The sequence below is a fragment of the Puccinia triticina genome, chromosome 3A (genome assembly GCF_026914185.1).
Source record: "Puccinia triticina chromosome 3A, complete sequence".
NCBI classification, from domain to species: Eukaryota; Fungi; Basidiomycota; class Pucciniomycetes; order Pucciniales; family Pucciniaceae; genus Puccinia; species Puccinia triticina.
Window position 1 is genome coordinate 5371601 of NC_070560.1, and position 23658 is coordinate 5395258.

The 23658-nt window shown below is 47.3% G+C and overlaps 2 protein-coding genes across 2 annotated transcripts; one reads left to right on the forward strand and one right to left on the reverse strand.

The window, feature by feature from the left end:
- Window positions 1–658: 658 nt before the first annotated feature.
- Window positions 659–20037, reverse strand: PtA15_3A572 (uncharacterized protein; the record flags this gene model as incomplete). The annotated part of the gene is made up of 4 exons (XM_053167552.1): window positions 659–1036; window positions 1139–1267; window positions 1344–1451; window positions 19459–20037. 4 exons carry the CDS (start codon window positions 20035–20037, stop codon window positions 659–661), a joined length of 1194 nt encoding a protein of 397 aa, XP_053018758.1.
- Window positions 20038–21049: 1012 nt separating this feature from the next.
- Window positions 21050–23658, forward strand: PtA15_3A573 (uncharacterized protein; the record flags this gene model as incomplete). Its single annotated transcript, XM_053167553.1, has 9 exons — window positions 21050–21412; window positions 21494–21539; window positions 21631–21824; window positions 21894–21968; window positions 22051–22135; window positions 22199–22237; window positions 22344–22973; window positions 23086–23442; window positions 23528–23658. 9 exons carry the CDS (start codon window positions 21050–21052, stop codon window positions 23656–23658), a joined length of 1920 nt encoding a protein of 639 aa, XP_053018759.1.

Here is a 23658-nt window from a genome sequence, read left to right on the forward strand (position 1 = left end):
CACTGTTGTTTTTAAGGCCTTTTAAGCTTTCAATTTTATCAACCAGCAACATCAATCTTAGTAGGGGCTTAAAATACCCCAACATGAACCAGGCTATTGGATGCTATACATTTAGGGTTCTCAAAGTTGAAAACATACAAATGTGACATACTGTCATACACACCTTTTTTGCAGGGAAGCGTTTGACAGCCCGTGCAAATAAAGTTGTATGTTTGCATGACATATGCCACTATGTTGCAACTTTGAGAACCCCAATTCTTTTCAGATTAAAATTTTATGATTTTATGGTGTTATAATTTTATGCAGGTCAACTTTGAACACCCCTAATGTAAAGTGGCTCCAAGTGATTGTGACAAGGAATTAGAAACTTTCAATAATATCTATTGCTAAAACTTGGAATCTAGCCTCCACATAGCGGGCTGATAGCACATCAGTTACTCCTGTCAGGAGCTGCGGAGACTTGCTTCACAAGATCAAATGCTTCCCAGCACAAGGAACTTAGTTAAGTTTAACTAAAATGCTGCTAACTCACCTGAAATGAAATAAATGGGAGCGTACGAAAGTGTCAGGGTTAAAAGCCTTTGAGAGTTCTTATTCGAAGAGAGCATAACTGCGGCATGCCGCCTGTTTTTCCAAAACACATCCTGCGCGGATTTCTTCACCAAACTTTGGATTCTATAATCATGTTCATGATAGCGGAAAACCGAGCTCTCTCTAAGTTAGTCACATCCTGCTCGGTAGTTTTAGGTAACCGAGTCAAGGCCAGGCCGATGATCACCGGTTTTAGCATTCGGTCCGGGTTACATGAGCGCAGATGAGATGAATTGTCGGGGGAGAAGCCAGTGAGGGCAAGCATGGCTATTTGGTTTAGGTATACGTCGTAGAGAGGTTTCAGGTCGGGAGGCGTCGAGCTGAGGAGGGGCACAAGCTGGAGGGATGTGAACGGAACGGGCAGCGCGGGCACAAGACCATCATCTAAGCCGGACGCGAGTTCGTAGCCTTGCTCGAAGCTAGCCAGAGGGACAGTCACCTGGGTCTACAAATGGAAGGGTAGTCATGTTTCAATACCGTGTGGTTTAGTAAGTTGCTAGTTGCGCGGGTGATAAGTCGCAAGACGCTTTCAGAGGGGACTGCCCACCAGACTACCGATTTTCCCAGTTTGAGTAACGAGTACCAAGGTCCTATCGGAATAGCCCTGCACCATCACTTCGGTGTGAACAGAATCGATGATCCGTGCGCATTGCCGAAAAGGGATGCGAGCTTCAATCTGAGGCGAAGCAATAGCCATGAGAAGAATGGTCCCAAATCCCGATCTGTCCCGATGTTGTGGACTCGTGGCTCACTGTCGGATGCGAAGGCACGGCAATCCGGAGTCCGGACTCGGCCCTCGGGTCATCTGAGGTGCGCCACCCCGGTGCACGCAACAGGGGCCCCGAAGGTGTCAGGGGTTGCTTAGATTCGATGGCCGAGAGGTTCCGGTCATTCGGCCATCGAAGCTGCGCAGTTTCAATGGCCGGAACCTCTTGGCGATGAAGACTTCACAATCGCGATGACTGAGAGGATTCCTCCCCGGACTTTGAGAGCGCAATGGTGTGACAATTGGAGGTCTGAAACTATGTGTTAGAGTTCAGGATTTTTTTTTTTTTTTTTTTTTAAGTGTAATTTGGCCGTTTGGCATTGCACACTATGAATCTAAGTAACAACCTTGTGAAATGAAGAAACACATGATCAATCTAACACAACTACAAATGATGCTAGTGTTATAAGGGTGGAGGGGAATTGAGGATAGGCAAAGAACAAAAAAGGAAAAGAAAGGAGACCGAAAACAAGATGTGTTGGAGAAAATGTTATTTGGGAAAGTGATCCGAGAAACGTCTTGAGTCTTGAAGGAATCTTGCCAAGGCCACTTCAGCCTTCCGGTTTCCGAGAATCAAATCGAGTCGTTCCGCCCTGAAGCGGACCCGCCGAAGTCGCAAATGTTTCCGAAGAGCCACCCTAAGGCTTTTAGCCTTTGGGCAAAAGTTCATGAGGTGAACAACCGTTTCCCTGGCCCCACAATTGGGGCACAGGGGATCAAAAGACCTGTGTATACAAAAGAGATGGTGATTCAGTGCGCAATGACCCGAAGCCAGCTGGTTTATCAAAGAGCTAAAAGCAATGTGGAGACCCGAGGGTGACGATCTCTTTGAGGGGAGGCCTGCCAGGGCGTTCCGATGAACCTTCTTAAAATTGCTCTTGACCACCATGCGTTGCGCTGAGGGGGACTCCAGCGCATCTTTTGCTAGTTCATCAGCCATTTCATTTCCAAGGATGTCCCTATGACCTGGGCACCATACAAAGGTCACCTCCAGATCACCCGGAAGCGCTGCTAAGGCTTCATCGATTTCCAAGAATAGTTGCTGGCCCGGTTTGGGGGCCGAGGGGTCGTTGATCCTTCTAATAACACCCTGGTTGTCAACAAAGATAAAGAGGAGGTGTGTGTCTTCCGAACATAACTCTTTAGCCAATCCCAGTGCCGCAAGGACCCCTGCCGCCTCACTCTCATGATTTGATGCAAGAGAGTTGCCCCCTAACAAAACCGAACTGAACATATTTGCAGCTGGACAAACTGCCGCTCCAGCACCCCCTTTCTCCGGATGGAAAGACCCATCACTGAAAATGATCAAAGTCCTTGGGTCCCCACTGTGAGATGAAACAAGCGACTTAACAGAATTGATTGCGGCCTCCTTAGGGGCCTCCAAGTTCAAGAACTTCAGAGCCCGAGCTGGACACGCCCTAAAGTCAAAAGACAGCTTGATTATTTCGGGATCCATCGCCAGGGCTTCCATCACAATGCTAGATGCAAGTCCAACCCTTGCTGAGTCTGCAAACCGGGCCACTGTATCTGCCCTACTGCTTAAGATGAGAGAGCGTATGACATTGTTAGCCTTGGTCACAACAAGTTTTCTATAGAAGAAAGAGAAACTGGTCCTAGTTATTTCAACAGCAAAATCTGGCACTGTTGATCTGGTCTGGATGAAACTGTTAGATGTTGATCTGAAGACTCCAAGGGTGAAGATTCCTGCAAGCCGGTTGACTTTCAAGGCCAAGGCAGCAACCTTTGCTTTGTTAGGGTTGGTGGCCCACAACGCGGCCCCGTATAGAATTCTGGGGAATAGAACACAACGGATCAGTTTGGCCCTATCCGCTTCTTTAGCGCCCCATCGAGAATTGCCGAAGATTCTTAGCTGATTTATTGTCTTGTGGGCTTTCTCTTCAAGAACTTTGAAATTCTTGTTGAACAGGAGCTTGCTGTCAAGCCAAACTCCCAGCCATTTGACCTTGGATGCCGGGGTCAGAAGGTGATTACCAAAAGGGAAGTCGCCGTCGGGTGTCTTCCTCTTTGTCAGCCATAAAAATTGGGCCTTGGCCTGGTCAAAGATCGCCCCGTGGGCATAACCCCACTGTAAGGACCAATATCCCTCAGCCACCAACCCTTCCTTTGCCTCTTCCGCTGAGGCCCCTGCAACTAGATGGACAACATCATCTACATAACCTATTGAAACTGAGTCTCGAGAACCAGAAAAATCTTTGATCAGCAGAGAGTTGTTGTAGAGAATATACAAAATTACGGATAATGGGGAACCCTGCGGCAGGCCAATCTGAATGGGAAAGGCCTCCGATACATAATCGTCTAGCCTGATGGTCGTTGACCTGTCTTTCAGAAAATTGGCGATGATCAGAACCAGGTAGGTTGGGCATTTTGCTTGAAAGAGATAGTTGATTAGCCTGGTCGGGTGGACAGAGGGGTAAGCCGATTTCACATCCAGGAAAAGGGCCGCTACCACCTTGCCCTCCCTCCACTTAGCCTTGACCCAGTGTTCTAGCGCGAACAGGGCATCTTCGGTACCTGAACCTTTTCTACCCCCAAAGTGACCTTTGGCAAGCACCCCTGATTCCTCGGCCCAGGCCGTGAGGCGCCGGGCAAGGATGAGCTCAAACAGTTTGCTCATGGTGCTGAGCAATGCAATTGGCCGGTATGCAGTTGGGCTCGTATAATCGGGCTTTCCATGTTTCCGGATGATAACGGTGACCGCAACCTTCCAGGCAATGGGGAATTTGCTGCTTGTTAGTATATTATTGTACAACGAAGTCAATTTCCCGGACAAGGGCACAGAAAATGACTTAAGGATTTCATTGGCCAGGCCATCAATACCGGGAGCCTTCTTAGGGCTGATCCGCCTTATGGCGGACATCACCTCCGCCATCGTCACGGGTGGATAGCTGACGAACCTGCAGGATATGTCAAATTGAGCGTCTGATATATTGATGGGGACATTAGTGACAGAAGTGCCGTTGAACAGCAACTCAGCCTGTTGATTCTTGTCGTGAACTATAGCCCCGTCCGGTCCTTTGAGGGGAAGAACCTCTCCACCAGCCAATTTTGAGGAAAATCGAAGGACCCAATAGAGGTCGCCCTCCCCCGGTTCCTCGAGGAGCTTTCTCCAACTACGTTGCTTCAGAGAGTTCACTAAGGAAAGGAAATAATCATTCCATTGCCTGTAGCACTCGATGGATTCGGGGGACTTAGCTAAGAGCATCCATTTACGAGCTCAATTACGGGTCCGTAAAACCGGGTCCAAGGTTTTACGGCACCACCACGGTTTGGCCTTGGCCTTATTTGACTGGACTCGACGCCCTAATTTTTCCTGCGCGTTTTTGAGGAACAAAGTCAACTGCTCGGCTTGGGAATCAGGGGATTCGTGCGAGAGGATGTTTATAGATGATAACTCAGCTGCCAAAGTTTCCACTTTCCTGCGGTCCACATCAGGCCAGCAAGGGGCCCGCCAATGATAAGTCGAGGGAGGGCTCCTGACCGACAGTTGGGTATGGAGCGCTTGATGATCTGACCCAAAGTTTTTGCTTGAGACCGAGATTGTCCGGATTAGTTTGGAGCCTAGAAAGTTTGCCCAAATAAGATCAATTGTTGACCCTTTGCCCTTGACTGAGAAAAAAGTTGGGACGTGTTTCGGGGAAGACAACCGAAACCCAAAAGAGGAAAGAAAACTTAGCAGATTCCTAGCTTCAGGCTCAGCTTTCCGAACTCCGGGAGGGTTCCAATGCCGATGATGCAAGTTTGCATTCATGAAAATGATTGTCGGGTGCTGCCGGGAGTAATAAGACGTCAGCCAGCATCTAAGCTCTTTGACTGCAGCAAAGGAGGAGGGGGGATTATAGATATTGAGTAAGCAAAAAACTTTCCCGGTTTGAGAAATTTCAACTCCGACTAGAGTTTGGGAGCCTCCCTCTAGCAGTCTGATTGACTCAGAGGAGATCGACCTTCGGATGTAAATTACCGCCTTGTGCCGCTCACGCCAGCAAGTCGGAGAATGTTCAAAAGCTACAAATGCACGCCAAGCCGAGTGGCTTGGCGGGCATAGATCAACTGGGTTAACCCACGGTTCTTGTAAAAGCAGGAAGTCAAAAGAAAGAGACGAGTTGAGAACACTTAGCGTGACTGATTTAGAAACATGACAATTGAGTTGAAGACTGGCAAGGGACTCGGAATTGAGATTGAGAGGAATTGAGGCCGCGGCGTCTTGACAAAGAGCGTCGAGGGCATCGGGCAAAGGTTGTGGAACTTGAGAAACAGCAGAGTTGAACGAATGTTGGAGATGTGGGGTGTGATCGTGGGTTCGGGTGGTTGTACCAATCATTGAGGCGGGAAACGTTTCTTCTCTAGCCACACCTTCTTGAAGGGGCAGGCCGGGTCAAAAGGAGTGTGGTCAATTTCTTTGATGCCGTTAATCTTGTTCTTGAGTCCGTCCTTGCATAACACACAAGATTTGACGCCGCCGAGGCCTTCAGGGCACTTGTTCGTGGGATGGTTGTCGCCGCACTTAGCGCATCGAGCGGGTTCTCGGCACCATTTGCCAAAGTGACCCATCTTCAAACACTTGAAGCATTGAGGAGGGCGCGGCTTGAAACGTTCAGTTCGGTGAAAATCGAAGTTCAGAAAAACACCCAATCTTCCGACCCGGGAAGCTAAATCTTTGTCGGTAAACGATAAGACCAGAGACCCAGCTTTCTTTGCTGACGGTTCATTGGATCCCATCCAGCGGACACGCGCCAGGTCCGTGGCCTGAAAATTGTTCTCGGACGCCAGTTGAGCCAGACTAGTCGATTTGCCTATGTCAAAAGTCTTGGGGACCCCATGGGCCATCACTGAGTAGGTACTGGGTGTCGATTCCAAGTCCGGATGAACGGTTTTGGTCCATAAGTGCTTGTTGTCCATTAGCCACTTTTGGTGCGCACAATTCTTCGTGTAGAACGACACGTCGCCTGAGGGCATCACGCTTGCCCCACGGATAGCCACCAATTCTCCCTCAACACGAGCGTCGAGTCCGAGTAGAGCCTCGTTTGCTTTTTGGACCAGGGCCCCACTGGGCACCTTGAGGGTCGGGTTGGCGGGGTTCGAGTGTATGATCACGCGTTTCGGTTTCAACGAGGCGATGACCTGAGCAGGGGGGGGACGCGTCTTCGGCGCGTGAATGGAACCATCGAGGTTTGCCGAGGCGGCAGCCGCGAATGATTTGCTCGCGTTAGCATTGGGCTTGTGAACGGGTTGGGTGGGGGGTCTTGAGCCGGTTTTTAAGAGGGTTTCGACCTCGGCGAGTCTTTCGATCATGGGGTCTATCTTGGCATTGAGTTTGTCGATTGTGGCCTCCAAGCGTTGCACCATCCGGTCGTTGTTCGCCGATAGTTCCAGGACGAGATCTGCAAATCTGCCATCTAACAAAACCGCGCCATTCTCATCGCGGGACGTGTCGCCGAGCGCCTTGGTCAGCAAGATGTGTAGGCTGGATGATGGTGGTTGGATGGCCGGGCGGGGGGGGAGTTGAACTTCCAGGCTATCCGTCATATCCGAATCGTCCGCGAGGGGCGCGTCGGGCGGTCGAGATTGATTGGGGGGGCGGTGAGGAGGGGGCATCTGGCTGCCCAGGGAAGGGGGGGGGGAGTTCTTTTCCGATGAGTGAGGGGGAGGGGGTGGTGAGTTTTGGTGTGTCGACGCGTAAATTGGGGTTTTTGGTGGTTGCGGACAGAAAAGTGGGGAGTTCAGGATGCACGATGGCAAACTTTGGTGGTTATCTATGTACTTAGATCATATGTACATAGATGTTTTAGCTTCCGTCAGTGACAGGTCCAAACCCTAACCCTGTCACTGCCGGGCACGTACAGTCCAGCTCTTGCACGCCCGGGATCCTCTCTCTTTCCTCACCGAGATTGGATACCGGGATCGACGCGTGGAGAGCTGACCGCCGCTGGACTTTACCGTGCAGGTTAGTCAACTATGCTTAGCAATTAACCGAGATTGGATACCGGGATCGACGCGTGGAGAGCTGACCGCCGCCGGACTGTACTGTGCAGTTTCCGAGCCTCTATAGGTTAAAAGCCGGCTCTTATTTCCAGGCCACGTTTGTCTAAGGAAGGTTTTCCATATCTACGGGAGGTCGGTAGATGAATAGGTTACAACAGGATATAGAAATTGACAGAATCTGCTTGAGAGACGAAGGAGTCTCAGAAGAGGAAATTGAAAGGATCTTACAAGAACGTTACCCACAACCCCACATCCATCACCCCATCCCGACCGAAATGGCAGCCAACCCAAACGATGCGCTCGCCACCCTCCAACAACAGATGGCCGATATGACGGCTGAATTAAATCGTCTGAAAGCGGCTCCACCCCATATACACGATCCAGTGTCTGCCGCTGTCCGAGCCCAAGAACATCGCCAAGAAATCATTCTTGGTAGTTTCCTGAAGTCACCGCTCAAGCTACATCGAGAGGTGAACCCCGACCACGTAGTTCTGTCCTTCAATTCGGCGAACTACGCGCAGTGGGAGGAATCGATTGAAGCGACGCTTCAGTACGCGTTCTCAGTAACCGAGCCCATGATCGCAAAGACGAACAATTTCACCGACTTGGCAACTGAATACAACCACGCGATTGTCAGCCTGATGAAAAACACCGTCGACAAGTCACTGCTTGGGATCGTCAAAGCAGCTGGCCATAAAACCGCTAAAGCCATTTTTGAGGCATTAAAACTCAAGTGCGAGCGATCTGATTGGCGTCATAAGATTGATCTGATGACGAACTTAATGGAACTGGCGAACGACACTGGTATTGCGAATGAAGTAACAATGTCGGCGTGGGCCAAGTGCATGAGTGAACTTGAGCAGTCAAAACTCACTCTCAACGAGGCAGTTGGAATTCTGCTCCAGATGAATTTCAAGCCAGTCACCGGCACCGAATTGACAAAGTTCGAATTCTCGGTCGACCAGAACCTAAACAACAAGAAGGACCCGTCTTTCGCCGATGTTGCTACGGTCATTCAAGTGGCTACTGGAAAAGTCAGTAAAAAGGGAGTCGATAGCATGGCGATGGACCTTGATTGCATCAATGCTTTCAATCAAGGAAAAGGGAAATATGTCACACCTCAACGCCGTGCCCCCGATGATAAGGCGTCGAAACTCAATCACCCGCGATTCGCCGTTGAAAGGGCCGAATACTACAAAGGAAAAGGCCAAACAGAAGCTCAGACCAGGCGATATGGCACCGATTGCGCATACTGTTTGGAACATGGTCACTGGTTCGCCGATTGCTCAGAGTATTGGCGGGCAGTAGCCATGAAAAAGATCAGCCCACCTCCTCCGGATTTTGAGTCAAAAGATTTGAAATATGTTCCCCCACAACGGTCTGAAAATCATGTGCGAAAGGTGAACTTCCCCGGTATGACCGAAGGTGTCCTCCTCGACTCCGGTGCATCGGCACATGTGAGTGGCGACTCCTCTCTTTTCGAACCAATACGCAAGCTGACGGTCCCTCGTACGTTTTACCTCGCCGTGACCGACTGCAACGTGACCGTTACCGATGTTGGAAGAGTGACGATCCCGACGCCGACGGGGAACATTGTGATTGACGACGTTTACTTCGTGCCAGGCGTGGATGGAATCATCTTGTTGACAGGCCGGTTGGAAGTTACAGTATGAAGGGACCGATGCGACCTTACTCGATCCTTGTAGTAATCGCTATACAACAATATTCCACAACTATTGTTGGTCCCTAGAAACAACCAGCAATCGCCCCCATGTCAATAAAATCTCTCAGTTGCCATCTTTTGATCCATATAAATGGCACTTACGCCTTGGCCATGCTTCCGATGAGATTGTTAAACGCTACTTGAGAGCAAATTACCCTGAAGTCAAGTTTAAGTGGACTGAGTTCTTTTGCAATCGCTGTGCTATCTCCAAAAGCATAAACCGGAAATCGCTTGGAGTTGAATCGCAAATTGTTCGTGACAAGCCACTTGATATGATGGTCTCAGACGTCGCCGGACCATTCGAAGTAGATCTCCATGGGATGAAGTACTGTGTCACTCTCCGAGACCACGCCAGCACTTTCTCATTTGTCGGGTCGATTGAGCGGAAGGCTGACGTACCGGACAAAATCATGTCCTGGATGGCTCACATAAAGAATTATTTTGGAAGGTACCCTACCAACATTCGATGTGATAACGCCCCCGAGTATGTTCATGCTTTGCGGAAACGCCTTGATGTGATAGGCGTAAAGACAGCCCCGAGCGCTCCCTATACCCCTCAACAAAACGGTGAAGCAGAAAGGCTGAATCGGACGGTTGGAGACATGGCCCGTACGATGTTGCACGAGAGCGGTCTTCCTCGACGTTTCTGGAGCTACGCGTGGTCAACCGCTGGCCATATCCATAACCGAATCCCCAATTCTCGGACGGGGGAGAAATCACCAGTGGAACTTTTTTACGGTGTGCGACCTAACCCAGATGTGCTGTACCCTTTTGGTGCAAAGGCATTGATCCACATTCCCAGCGATTGGCAAAAGAAATTGGATGAAAGAGCGCAAGAAGCAGTTATGATCGGTTACCCGGATGCGGGGGCAGGATGGTTATTTTTCTCACCTCGTGAACGGCGGGCAATACACTCCACGGCGGCTGTTTTTCCGGATTTTCAAAACCTTCCAGTAAAGAAAAACATCAAGAAGTCTGATCTGGATTTTGTGCTCAACCAAATTATGCTGAAACTGGGAGAGGAGCGTACAGACGAAATTGTGGCGGAAGAGGCAAAACAGTTGGCCCAACTTAACCCAGGTCCGGAAATAGACCTACCAAAAACAATCAAGGCAGCGTTATCAGGAATCGATTTGGTGTCATGGAAGGCGGCGGCAACGTACGAAATGGACAAGTTTGGCGAACTGGACGTGTGGGAGGCGGTAGACCCATTCAAGGGAATGCGTGTGCTGGGAGCTCGATGGGTATTCTCTTTGAAAAGACGGCCCGATGGATCGATTGAAAAGTTCAGGGCAAGATACGTTGCGAAAGGGTTCAATCAACAGCTTGGCGTTGACTGCAACGAGACCTATGCGCCAACAGCGTCGTTAAACACTTTGAGGCTTTTGATTTCGATGGCAAACAAGTTTGGCCTATCAACGGCGACGTTCGATGTCAGTTCAGCATATCTCTATAGTCCGATAGAAGAAGATGTCTACGTCCAACCCCCAGTTGAAATCTTTCCGGAACTGAAAGGAAAAGTCATGAAATTGAAAAAGGCGCTGTATGGTACAAAACAAGCAGCCCGATGTTGGTGGAAGTATTTTAAACTCACTGTGGAAAAATTAGGTTTTGAGGCGAGCGAGATTGAACCTTCTCTCTACCTGTTCCGGAAAAATGGCGGTTTCGTGGTCATTTGGTTGCATGTCGATGACGGGTTTGCGGTTGGTTCTGATGTTTCCTTGTTGCACCAATTACGTGACGGGATGATGAAGGACTTGGAGATTAAATGGTCCGACAAAGTGGAGCGGCTCGTTGGCATTAATTTCAAACAACGGCGCGATGGAATTTTCCTGGATCAGACACTGATGGCTAAAAAAATCGTGGAACAATATCACCGCAAGACTTTCACTAGGACGGTTGCACTCAGCAATGATGTACTTGAAACTCACTCTGGCGCGGCTATTGATGCAACGGAATATCAATCGGTTATTGGATCGCTGATGTACTTGTCCAGTGGAACAAGACCTGACCTGTCTTTTCCGGTGAACTTATTAGCGCGTTTTAGTTCCAATCCCAACGAAACTCACTGGAATGCGCTAGACTACTTGATTGGATACGTCAAGAAAACATCTGGAAAGAAACTGGCTTACCATGGGAAGGGCGACGACTTGCGATTGTGGACGGATGCAAATTGGGGGGGAGAACACGAGAAGTCTACGACGGGATATGTGATGACCCATTATGGAGATGTCATTGCATGGGGCTCAAAGCGGCAAACGGTAGTGGCACTTTCAACATGTGCCGCTGAATATTTGGCGCTCTCTGAAGGTTCTCAACAACTAGCGCATATCATGAATATCCTTGACGACATCCAGTCATATCCTAAAATTTCCATACATGTTGACAATGAGGCCGCGATTTTGATTGCAACTGACAATGCTTCGAAGAAAAAGACCAAATATCTACAACGCGCCTTCTACTTTGTAAACGACTTGATACGGGCGAATGACATCAAGCTGGAGTGGACGAGTACGGTAAATCAACTGGCGGATGTGTTGACAAAGCGGCTTGGATCGACAAAAATGGCGGAGGCGGGGATTAAATTGGGGTTGGTCGATTAAAGTTTGCATGCGTGGGAGGGGGTGTTAGAGTTCAGGATGCACGATGGCAAACTTTGGTGGTTATCTATGTACTTAGATCATATGTACATAGATGTTTTAGCTTCCGTCAGTGACAGGTCCAAACCCTAACCCTGTCACTGCCGGGCACGTACAGTCCAGCTCTTGCACGCCCGGGATCCTCTCTCTTTCCTCACCGAGATTGGATACCGGGATCGACGCGTGGAGAGCTGACCGCCGCCGGACTGTACCGTGCAGTTTCCGAGCCTCTATACTATGTAAGCCATTCATCTCCTTCGGAGACTCGTCGTGGACTCGTGCCTCCTCGAAGAGGCTTATCCAACATGTCCTCCCACCCTTTTTTCGCGCCCACAACCGCGTCCACGCTCAGCGATTAACGTGTATCCGGTGCAACGGTGGGAAGGCGGCGGCCAGATCAAACACTCATCTCTGGTTCTCAAAATGAGGTTCTCATCCTCATCCCTAATGAGTTGAGTTGTAATCGGCCTTGGGTCACCCATATTGACCTATGAGCCCCCCTCCGACGCAGTCAAAGACTGAGGTAAGAGATGCATGCGAAGGCACCTCTAGACTGCAAGTGCCGCTTTGTGTTTCAAATCCCGCTTCGAATCCCGATCCCGGAATCCCTCAGCTGCCCCGCCTCAGAAACCCACCTCGGAACCCACACCGCTACAGCACTCCAAATCTAGTAACTCAGTAACCGAGTAAATATGAAATAGACATCACAGTAACCCGTGCGGCGTCAAGAGACGATGTTGCTCCTAGTTGGTCCATATTGGTAAATGCCTTTCTTGCTTGGTCACATCTACATTAACTTAGCGATGTATCTGATTCAGAAGGGGCTCTCCGTCCCGCAGGGACCCTACTGAGAGGAAGTGCAAAATCAAGTCCTAGAACTGAACATATGTATCATTTGCTTTGTTCTACGCGAAACATCTTTTTGAGAAAGAGTTTAGCTGTTTTTTTTTTTTTTTTTTGAGAGAGAGAGTATAGCATTTTTTCATTTGCTTCATTGTAACAGAAACTTTTTTTTTCTATTTCCTTTCGAGAGAGAAAGGCAAGTGAAGGAATGATGACCGTAAATTCAATGAGAGAAAGTAAAACACAAGTATAGCATGGTGTTTAGGGGGATGCAACAGTTTGGGTATTTGCTCTTCGTGTTGCGGCTGGCTAAACTGCTTCATTCTCATCGCGACCCAGCAAGTCATCCATATGTGACTCATCCAAATCGTCACTTCCAGCTGTTTCACCATCCGAGTCTTGATCGTTGAGCACCTCTTCTTCTAATATCAGATCAACTTCAAGGCCTGACATCATGTCGTCATTATAAACATCCGATTCGAGGAATTCCATCAAGGCGAACCACGTGTGGGGTAGTGCTTCGCGACATATCAGTCGGGCCAACAGCATCTCGTTTACTGTCGCATGCCACTTGATAAGCAGTGCTTCGTGCTGTCGCTGGTAAATTTCCAACTCGCCACTTAGTAAGGCCGTACGACTGTATTCTCCGAAAGTAGTCATTGGTGCATCGGGGCCGTCTTCTCCAAAAGTATTCCGAAGTACATCAGTCAGCCTGAGACTCATGGGACCTGAAAAATGTTGTTGTGGTGGTTAGTTAAACTCAGAGAAGAGCCGTGACGATATGAGCTAAGCAGCACTCAAGATGAAATCTACCTAGAATACATTGATCAATGCATGATTTAACTTGATCCCTATGAGCCATCCCCCACGATACAGTCCTTCGCAACTCAATGCTTAATTGAGCAAGTTCCTCTTTTGACCGATCCAATGCAAGAACAGCGTGGATTCCAGATCGCACATGTGGATCGACGGCCCAGGGATCCTTTGACAAACACATGAAGCCATCATTCCAAAATGGGTCATCCAACGGGATCTTAATGAAATGGGCATAGTCGAACGGTGCGTTTTCCGGCAAATCAAGTTGATCAGGACTGTGGTTTTTAAGGTAGTCGGTACGCCGAGCTAGGAATGCATTCAAAACAGATGTAACAGCTTTCTTCCGACGTTTAAGAGCATCGAAGATCTTCTCCTTCAAAACAGTGCCCAATCGGTCTCCTCGAGCCTTTGAATCGCGCAAAGGCTGCATCTCTCCCTGTATCTCCACAGCAGCTTTGTAGAGTGCAGCTTTAGCGCTCCAGAGTAGCCCCAACCTCCGCTGTTGATCCTCTAGGTAAGCAAAATGTGTGAATAAGTTAAAGATAGTTTCCTTTGTTCGGGGAGAACATAATTTAGCTCACTGTTATCGGGTTCTATAGCTCCGAAGTAAGGGCCTAGTTTTTCTGCTTCAGCTTCTTGCTTGGCCTGTAATTGTTGGACGTCACGTAATAGATTCATCATTTGGGCGGTATCCAAGTGAGTTTCTTTTTGCAAGCCTGTAACAAAGGTCTCGCTTAATCAAGAAATATAATTAAGAAAAAAACTGTAAATTCAAAACACAGCGATCCAAATATACCACAAAATTTATTCACGTACGCAAGAGACTTCAATGTTTCACCGCGCTCAAAGAACTGGGCTTGATCCTCTTTTTGAGTGACCTCCTCCTGGTTTTGATTAATCTGGAAGTTTCGCTGAGATTGCCATTGGGCTCGAAAGAATTCTACAGTGAAAAATGTACCCTGTACGTGCGGATTTGGCTGACACAGTAGTTTGTTGAGTTTCAGTTGAGCGTGTTTTTGGTTAGTAATTGCATTGCAGATTTTCCGCTTCAAAGTCAAAACTATAACAAAAAAATCAGTAGAGTTTAAAGTAAAGTGTCAATGGTTGATCCAAAAAAACATCCACATACGCAGCTTTTCCATTCCAAGGGAATTGTGGAATTCACCTCGATGATTGAGTGCACCAAGTCGATGATTCTGTGTTGCATATCTTAGCGGGCCCACAAGAGGAGAGAGGCCAGACCATAAACGCTCCATACCCTCGCCATCGGTTAAACCCCATCCCTCATTATATCTGGGATTAAACTGCAGTTGACATGGCCAGTCATGAACATAAGAGTGAAAGACGGCCGTAGCAAATTTCATTCTTGGAAGATGTTCAGTTAGCAATTTGCGTGATTCGAAAAACTTCCCAAGGGTGCAACCAATATCGTAAAGGATTCGCAACTGAGCGTTTGAATCCAGATCACCTAACAGGTGTTTTAGAATTGACATCGGCAGCCCACGTCCTTCCCCGGATTTGTGGATGTTGCAGAAGTAGATCACAGAATCGTGTCGACAACAGCATCCAAATATACCGGTGTCGTCACATCCTTTCCAAGTGCTTGAATTGCGGCGGTCATCAGCAGCCTTATGCTGCTCGGTGCATCGGTCTTTCTACTGAACAAAAAGAGAGGATTTTCATCAGGTGCTAGTATTAAATTCATGCAGCCAAAGCATTCACTTGCCGCCTTCTGAGTCTTTTTTTGAGCTCTCTCATGTGTTAATATTTCGTCGTTGGCGGCTTTGATTTCTTCTGGAGGAATGAATAGATCAGGGGTTTGGAGTGGAAGGTGATTCTTGGCAGCCCTCTCATGGTGTCGATGTTGGAAATTCCCGTCAAGGCACAGGAAAATTTTGTTCGTGTCCTTTGGTTGTGATTCATTGCTAACTGGAAGAGAAACTCCAAAACAAGCTGGGCACGATCGTTGGGCTAGAATATCTTGTGAAGAAATGGATGTTGATTTTTGTATCAAATCTTTCTCCATCCTCTTCAAGCGCCGATAAGCATCGACAGAACCTGAAAAACATCTCCGTAGTTCCCGAGGCTGAAAAAAAAATTAGATTGTTATCTATCAAGCATCAAAAATGATGGCACATACCTTCTTCGTCTCCTTACCACACAGCTTCATCAATCTTGATTCATTCCAACGGCGGATTACTTCGGTAAAAGGAGTGAGGTGAGAGTTACAAATATTCCATAGCAGATCATAGAAGTTCAGCAGACGAAGTGAAAATGCTGTCTGCGGAAAAACAGGAGTACTTGAGAGATATCCTTGAGCTAATATGTGCATCGAGTCTGGAATGCAAGAGCAGAAAGAAATCTTTGTTCGTTCCTGGCCTGTGAGGTGTAATATAATGTGAGACTTTGTTAGCAAAATTTCAATTTGACATTTGTCTACTCATTCACCCATTATATCAATCAGATCAACTTCTCTCAAGTGCTTCTGTTCCGAAGTACATTTACAGAGATCCTTGGAGAAGTTATCCAGAGAGCAAGGTAGGGACCAATTATTGGTCTGTTTCTTCAGATGGAGGTAGGCAGGAAACAGCGTTGACATTAGGTCGTCCCAGTTCCTCATCTTCTGTTGCTGGATACATGCTTGATGATGTGATCGTATTTTCTTTAGCGATTCAATGTCCTCTGGTCTCATCTCGTCTGGTAGATCTGGCTGATTATCTTGCTGTTGCGGATCGTTCTCATCATGTTCAAATACACTTGTGTCGGTTGCTTCTTGGAATCGTGGCAGTGGATTGTTGGTTGATGAGGTCGAAGCTATATCTGAGAATTCGGCGGCCAATTCCTTTTTCTTTTTCATTCGATGTGCTTTTTGAGACCGTGTTTCAAGCTGCGGCATTTGAGAGCCTCGGTGAAATTGATAGAGACGTCGCTTGGGTGGCATTGTGAAGGATATCGAGTGCGTTGATGGAGCGAGTTTATGAGAGATGGCAAGTGACTGAGAGGAGAGCTGAGAAATGGACGAGTTGACGATGAGATTTATCTTACAAATTCAGCAACTGGTCAACTCAGTTGCGTGTTTCAAATAATAATGTAAGGCCTAAACTCCACGGAGGTTTATTAGTACCAATCTTTCATATTTCACAATAACAAAGCTGATAAACAACACATCAAACAGATACTTCTTCTGAAATGAATCATAAATAACCCCAAAAAAAGGTTGAGACAGTGAGCTGCCTGAAAAACCCACTTTAAATTTGTCAAAAACAATGACAACAACGAGGATAATATGGAATTTGGTGGAGGCTGGGCAACTTACTTCACTCAAAATCAGATAGCAGGTTAGTAATTATTCCGGTGAACTCGAGATACTTTTGAACATTACACTGGCTTCATCCAACTTATCTTATAGGAGCATGTGGAAAGGTACACGAAGACACAGATGTAATTGTGGCCTTGGATTATCGGCGGTATGGCGCACTCAACGAGATATCTAAACATTGCGGGAAGAAAGTGAGAATTACAAGTGGGGACAAAACAATCATTTCGACAGTCGCAGATGCCTGCCCAACAAGCAAAATTGCCTCGATTTGAGTGAAGGAATGTTCAAAAAGCTAGGCGTGACCGTTCAAGAGGGCATGAAGCCAATCACCTGGAAGTTCATTGATTAAATCCGTGTTTTGATGTTTTGTTCCTTGGATTCTCCTCCTGCATCAAACCTTTAGAATGAAAGCTCTCAACTGCTTGCCCTCTCAATATAAGTAATGAAACCACTTAACCTCCTTGCATAATCCAACCCTCCAAGCCTCCCACTGGGACTTCCACCCTAAACACGTCATATCTTCTCCAGAAATCTATGCGCTGCCCAGAACCCCATCTCCGACTAAATTCTTGCCCACCAATGGGCTCTTTCACACCAACTCTTGTCGACACCGCCGCTTCCATCCGTCAAGCTCTTGGCCGCATGGGTTGCGCGGAAATTGTGCTTGCACGCACGGTTGTCTGCTTCATCGCGCCCATCTGCGTCAATGTGCATTGCATTGAGCCAGATAAGAACAAAAATCAGAGCCACGCGAAGCTGCGCATGCTAATTCACCTTTTGCATTCCTTGCCAACGTCTCCGGGATTCTCCTTTTTGTGACCCCGCTCACCGGACAACTTATCCTTGGCCTTGCCCTCATCGCCATCCTTGTCCTTTTGTAGCTCAATGATGTGACTTCTGAACTCGCCGTGATTTTGTTGTAGCATGTATTGAAATGTAATCTTGTTTTGTGTTATTTGCAGAATCAAGATCAAATTGATCAATGAGTGAAACAATAGAGAATTTGAGCGAGATCAAGAACTCAAGTAGGTGATAAAAGAGCAAAGAAAAATAATTACAAGGTGAGTAGCCCAAGCGAGGAAGGAATCAATATTGCAACATGCTGGCCGATGTATGTGGGTCAAAGAACAAAAACATCTACAGCATTTTCACTCCTCATGTTCTACTAAATCTTCAGCTGTTTGGCGAGTGTCATTTTCTCCGTTTTCTCCACATTTCTCTTGCGGTTCAGCGTCTTGATCACCGTTTTCATGAGCTTGAACTTTATGCTGTCCCATCTCTTGTTGTATGTCGAATTCGGTAGATTCTTGGCTTTCTTCGTAAGGAACTAATGAGATCCAATTGTTCTTGAGGCCGCGTAAGACAATCCAAGTTTCATCAATCAAGAGAGTCTTGATTGGTCGCGAAAAGTGGCGCTTACTTAACTTGACAGGGTTGGTCGCAATTGACAGCATCAGTTTCCGTTTTTTCAGCTTGTTATGAGTATCAGTACCAGGCCAGCGGGTGTTTGAGCCGACCATCCCAATCGCTTGACTGAGCATCTCCCCCAGTTTTGCGGAGATATAATTGTGGTTTGCGGCTAACTTTCCTGAAGGATTTTGAAAAGAAAGGTCAACGAAGAAGCCAAAGCAATAGAAGATGGTTTGAAACTTACCTTGACAGACATCCAGGTTTGCAGCACGACCAATGTAGGGTTCCTTGATGGAGTTGTTTGCTTTGGAGGAATCGGCATTGGATGTTTTGGAGCCATCGGATCTGGTATTGTTGGGCGCATCGGCTTGGTTATTTGCAGCGACTGGAGCTCGAATCTTTGATTTGACCACTCCTTTTACGCTCTTTCCTACAGCTGTACAGAGTGCAAACTTGCGAATAGGATCCCCATCATTTGCAAGCTCTTGAAGGAAGTGATCACCGAATAGGCTCCCTCCTTGAAAGAAATAAGGTTGGCGGTGATCTTGATCGGCAATCACAAGAAAACCCTCAATTCCCATAGAATCACTGAATTCCTTCAGCTGCTGAAGATGCCTCAGTACAATATGCAATAGAAGCACTACCAGAACACACAAAATAACAATGCACACCTTTTTTTGCGCACCTTTAGCCCACGTGTCAACATTTGCCAAGAGTTTTGCATTTGATTGGCGGCGAATGTTAAATTGCTCTCGTTCGTGAATGTTAGGATCATTGGTTGTCTCAGCATCCACCCACTCATCGTCGTCGTTGCCTTTGTAAAGGCCTCTAGCGGCTGGATCAAGCTCTTTGTAACTCCTAGATGCATCCTTGTTACGCTGGGCAAGACTGTTCTGAGCTAGAATTCCATAAGAAAAACAATCAGACATACTTGCAACAAACAGAAGCAAAAATTCAACATGGACCTACTCTGATGGTAGCTTTTTTGAGCCATTTGACCAGCCGATTGGAATTTATGCCACGAACTTTTTTTCTGTCGAGTTCTACGTTGCCCAAGATAGGTTGCAAGAGACTTGAATGGCCGCTGATGTCGTAGGGATAGTAAGTGCAGTTTTCGTTGGTACTCGAAGAACAAATCTTGACCCGCTAACTTTATCTCCTCATTCAATCGTGTGTATTTCACATGCGTCTTTTGGAGCCGGCGGAGCTGGTGTAGGGTGTGATTTTCAAAGCCCTTCATAACCTCATCAGAGAGCTTTTGATCTTGCCGGCGGAATTTGGACTTTGTGGGGCCTTTCGTACAGGTGGCGACAGAAGACAAGTTCAATGTTTCAGTGGCGGCACAGTTCACGATCAGAGGATTGGAAGCATTAGTGATTGGATGATTTGAATCAGAGATATCCGGTGCAGCAGAGTCACTGAGGATAGCAGGTAATATGTTGGTGCCTTTAACTTGTGCGGGTTGGCGTTTTTGCTTTTTCTTAGGTGGGACCGGGACTGGCTCAGAAGTGGAAACGGATGGGACTGTTGGAAAAGCGGATAGCTGGCGTATTGGCAGAGTTGATATATTTGCATTTGGCAGTGATTGGATATTGGGGATTGGTATAGTTGAGTTGTTTCGAGTTGAACCAGTCATCTGTTGATTAATAAAGTCATTCAACGGGTGACCGGAGAATCCTGAGCAAGTCAATTGGGAGGAATCTTGCAGGCCCCAAGGACCAATTGCGTTGCTTGAATCTGTATAGCCACGAAGATTCAAATCAAGTTGGCCTTGCTGGGACTGGGTAAAATTTTGGCCTTGGTCGTAGTTATCGGAACTTTCGAAACTTGGGTATCCATATTGAATTTGTCGCTCTTGACCAAAGCCATTCTTTTCCACGTGGAGCTGATCAAAGTTGGAGTAGCCGTAATTTGGTTGGTTAGACTGCATGGCTGTTGGAATTTCGGACGGCTGGCAGTAGCAGATACCTTGAAGACCGGTTGGTTGTAGACAAGAGAGGATACGCGGTTACGCGACGGAAGAATGTGGCTACATAAACTGACAATTACACTGTTATAGATTTATGCAGGTTAACTATCTATTTGGTAAATACACATTTACTCGGTTACTGAGCTACTAGATTTGGAGTGCTGTAGCGGTGTGGGTTCCAAGGTGGGTTTCTGAGGCGGGGCAGCTGAGGGATTCCGGGATCGGGATTCGAAGCGGGATTTGAAACACAAAGCGGCACTTGCAGTCTAGAGGTGCCTTCGCATGCATCTCTTACCTGAGTCTTTGACTGCGTCGGAGGGGGGCTCATAGGTCCCCATATTGCAAGCAGATATCGAAGTTCCCTCAAACAAGAAGAGATGGAAAGTGTCCAACGCTGTCCAACGTTTTCACTGGTCCTTCAAGTGGAAGACAAATCTGTTTTTCCCGCACAACTCTCATTGAGGTTCGATGGCGTCCCATGGCGTCAATTTAAATATGTAAATACACACATATGCCACTCGTGTGTCTATTAAGCACTGTACTTCCTTAAAGTATCACAGGAATAAAACAATTTTGAACGCGACAGATTTTTGTATTGTCAATCACCACTTCTCACAGTTCAAAAGTCTCGACCCTCGGCCAGAAGTCTCGTGTAAACTCCAGCTGAGTTTGACACTTTCTCTCGTTGTGTCCTCACGGTCCACGGGCATTGAACAACACCAGAGCCATCCAACGCGTACGTACACACGCCTTAAAGTAACCTTCACATGAGTCCAGCGTTGGCCCACCCGGACCTACATATCTGTAACTACAGGATATGTTCTCTGCCCCCAAGCAGACGATATCACAAGAAAACGACTCAAGCTCAAAAATCCGCGGATTCGTCTGAACACTCGTTTAAACAAAACAACCAAGAATAAGGAATACAAAGAGTGGAGGTGCGCTTGACGAATTGTCAATCAGCTAACACGAGATGAGTGAACCGGCTTCTCCGCCACCAGCGCTACCAAAATCCATGCTAAACTGGCATAAGCCGGAATGGATCTATTTATATCTTATTTTCGGCTTCGTCTTTCTTTTGGTCGTTCGGCGGATTGCACTCTACTCAATCGATCACAGTCTTCGCGGAAAGTATAAACCGGGCTTCAAGTCAGAACTTCCGATTCGTATGACCCGATGGCACAATATCGTCTTCAGCTACGAAGCATTTCAAACCAAATACTTGAATCGTCCAGCAATCTGCCGGATAGCTGGCACCAATATTTTTGGGTGTTTGGATTGGGCGGAAGTGGGGATGATCACGGTCCTATACCTCACTAATGCGCTTATGATAATTGTAAGGCCTTGAAATCATGCGTAAAGCCGACTCATTCCGACGGCACGATTCTAGTTTATTTTAACCTATCTTTTTTTATAGATTCCAATCAAGTATACCACAATGACGACCCTAACAGGTTCACTGAGTACGTAGTCGCATCTGCATGGTTGAAGTTTCCTTCATATATGCGCACATTAATATTTTCATTGGACTGGATTTTGATCTTGATATTGTAGGAGAGAAGCTGGCTCTTCGTGCCACGCGTTGCGTGATAGTTCAATTACCAATCCTCTTTGCGACAGCTGGTCGATGTAGTCTGATATCCTCTTTGGTCGGCGCTTCCTATCGCTCCATGAATTCCATCCATCGTGCTATTGGCCGGTTGTGTTTTCTTCTGGTCATTGTTCACGTCTATTGTACCGCATTGACTGTAAGGATCTCGCACAATTTATTCAAGAATTTCGACCCTCACTGAATCTCTCACTATCTGGACCTAAAGCTCTCGTTGATGCTGGGTCCACAAGTAGCTGCTAAGAAAATACGCACCGCGCCCAGCCTCCGTTTCGGTACGGCGGTCAGTCCATCTTCCTACTCATTGTCTATCAGTCTTGTTATGTCAAAGAGATGAATGACTAAATATGACTGCATACTTGTAGGCTCTTTGCTGTTTTATCGTCTCGGCTACGTTCAGTTTTCAATGGGTCCGGCATCGTCAATTTAATCTTTTCTTGATCACACATGGTAAGACTCCCTCTCTGATATATCATCAAGCTCACCACCTGCTAAATTCATATATGGATCCAGTTTTTGCAGCCGCGATCGTCCTCCCAATGATTTACCACCGTAAGCAGCTCCCTATCACTCCAGTGATTTCATAGACCCCCCCCCCCCCCGATGCTGATTGTAACTCCTTTATTAAATGTATGCCAAAAAAAAAACGTTTTTGCAGACAAATCACAAGTTGGCCCATGGTTGACTGCTAGTGCAGTGATTTGGGCCATTGATCGATGCAATCGCTGGGTCGGAATCATTCTGAATCATGTTCTGGCGTCACTATTCGTGCGATCAAATGGAATAGGAACGATTACCGCTACTGTTGATCGTCTTGATGGAGCGATTGTCCTACGAATTCCAATGCATTTTACCTGGTCACCTGGCCAACACATTTACATCAGTTTTTGGTCTTCGAAGATGTTATCAAAGCCATGGTTCTATGGCCGTTGGCATCCATTCACCCTCACCAATCTATCATCAGATGGCACACTTCGACGTAAGGATGGAACGGAGGTTGAGAAGACTGAGCGACGATCATGGACGGGTTGTTGTTTGATTCAAGTCCGAAGTGGGACAACCAAGTGGTTAGAACAGCACGCTGGAGCAAGTATTGAGGTTTTGATCGATGGACCTTATGGTGGTAATGGTGGCAGTATTGCCGCCTATTCAACCCTTGTTTTGATTGCCGGAGGTGCTGGGATCACTTACGTCTTGGGAGTGCTCGAAGGGGTTGCCATTTCTGCTCGGCGCAATCAGGGTGGACAATTACGCCGAGTGGAAGTTCATTGGGTACTCCGGAAGCAATGTACGCTGAGCTGAGCCCGTTCAAGGGAATCTCTTACAGTTGCTCTAATTCCACTGCCGAGTACAGTTAGCTGAGCACATCGTTTCTTCCTTCTTTTCTTTGACCATCTCAGCTCAATTAGCCTGGGTGGACGACCGAATAAGAGAAATACGTGGCATACTGGAGGGATTAGACTTGGAGATTTTGACCTGTGCTTATATTACTCGAGGCGTTCGAGCTTCACCCGGTGTTCGTTCCGAAATGGTCAGTCGACCAATTCCGATCGCAGTCAAACTAGGACGTATGGGTAATCACGAGTATCTCAAAATGCTCAGACAAGCCCCGGCCCCACCGCAATCCCCCTGCAAGACTGAATCAAGAGTTGAGAAGGAGAGGGTGGCTGCCTTCAGTCAGGTCTCCGGTCGGCCGAATCTAGACCACGTGATTGCGGAGGCCTGCCAACAATCACTTGGAAGGGTACTCATCCACGGTATGACAATAAGCCGTCCTAATAGTAATCAGTGATATCCCCAGATGCTTGACAGATCTAACTGATTTACGATCGTTTAAAACAGTGTGTGGTCCACGCAGTTTATCCGACGCAGTCAAGGTTTCAGCAGCCAGACAATCTAGCCCACTCGAAGCCTGGAGAGGCAACCTTGGTCGATGTATTGTCCTACACCACGATCTGTTCAATACAACATGA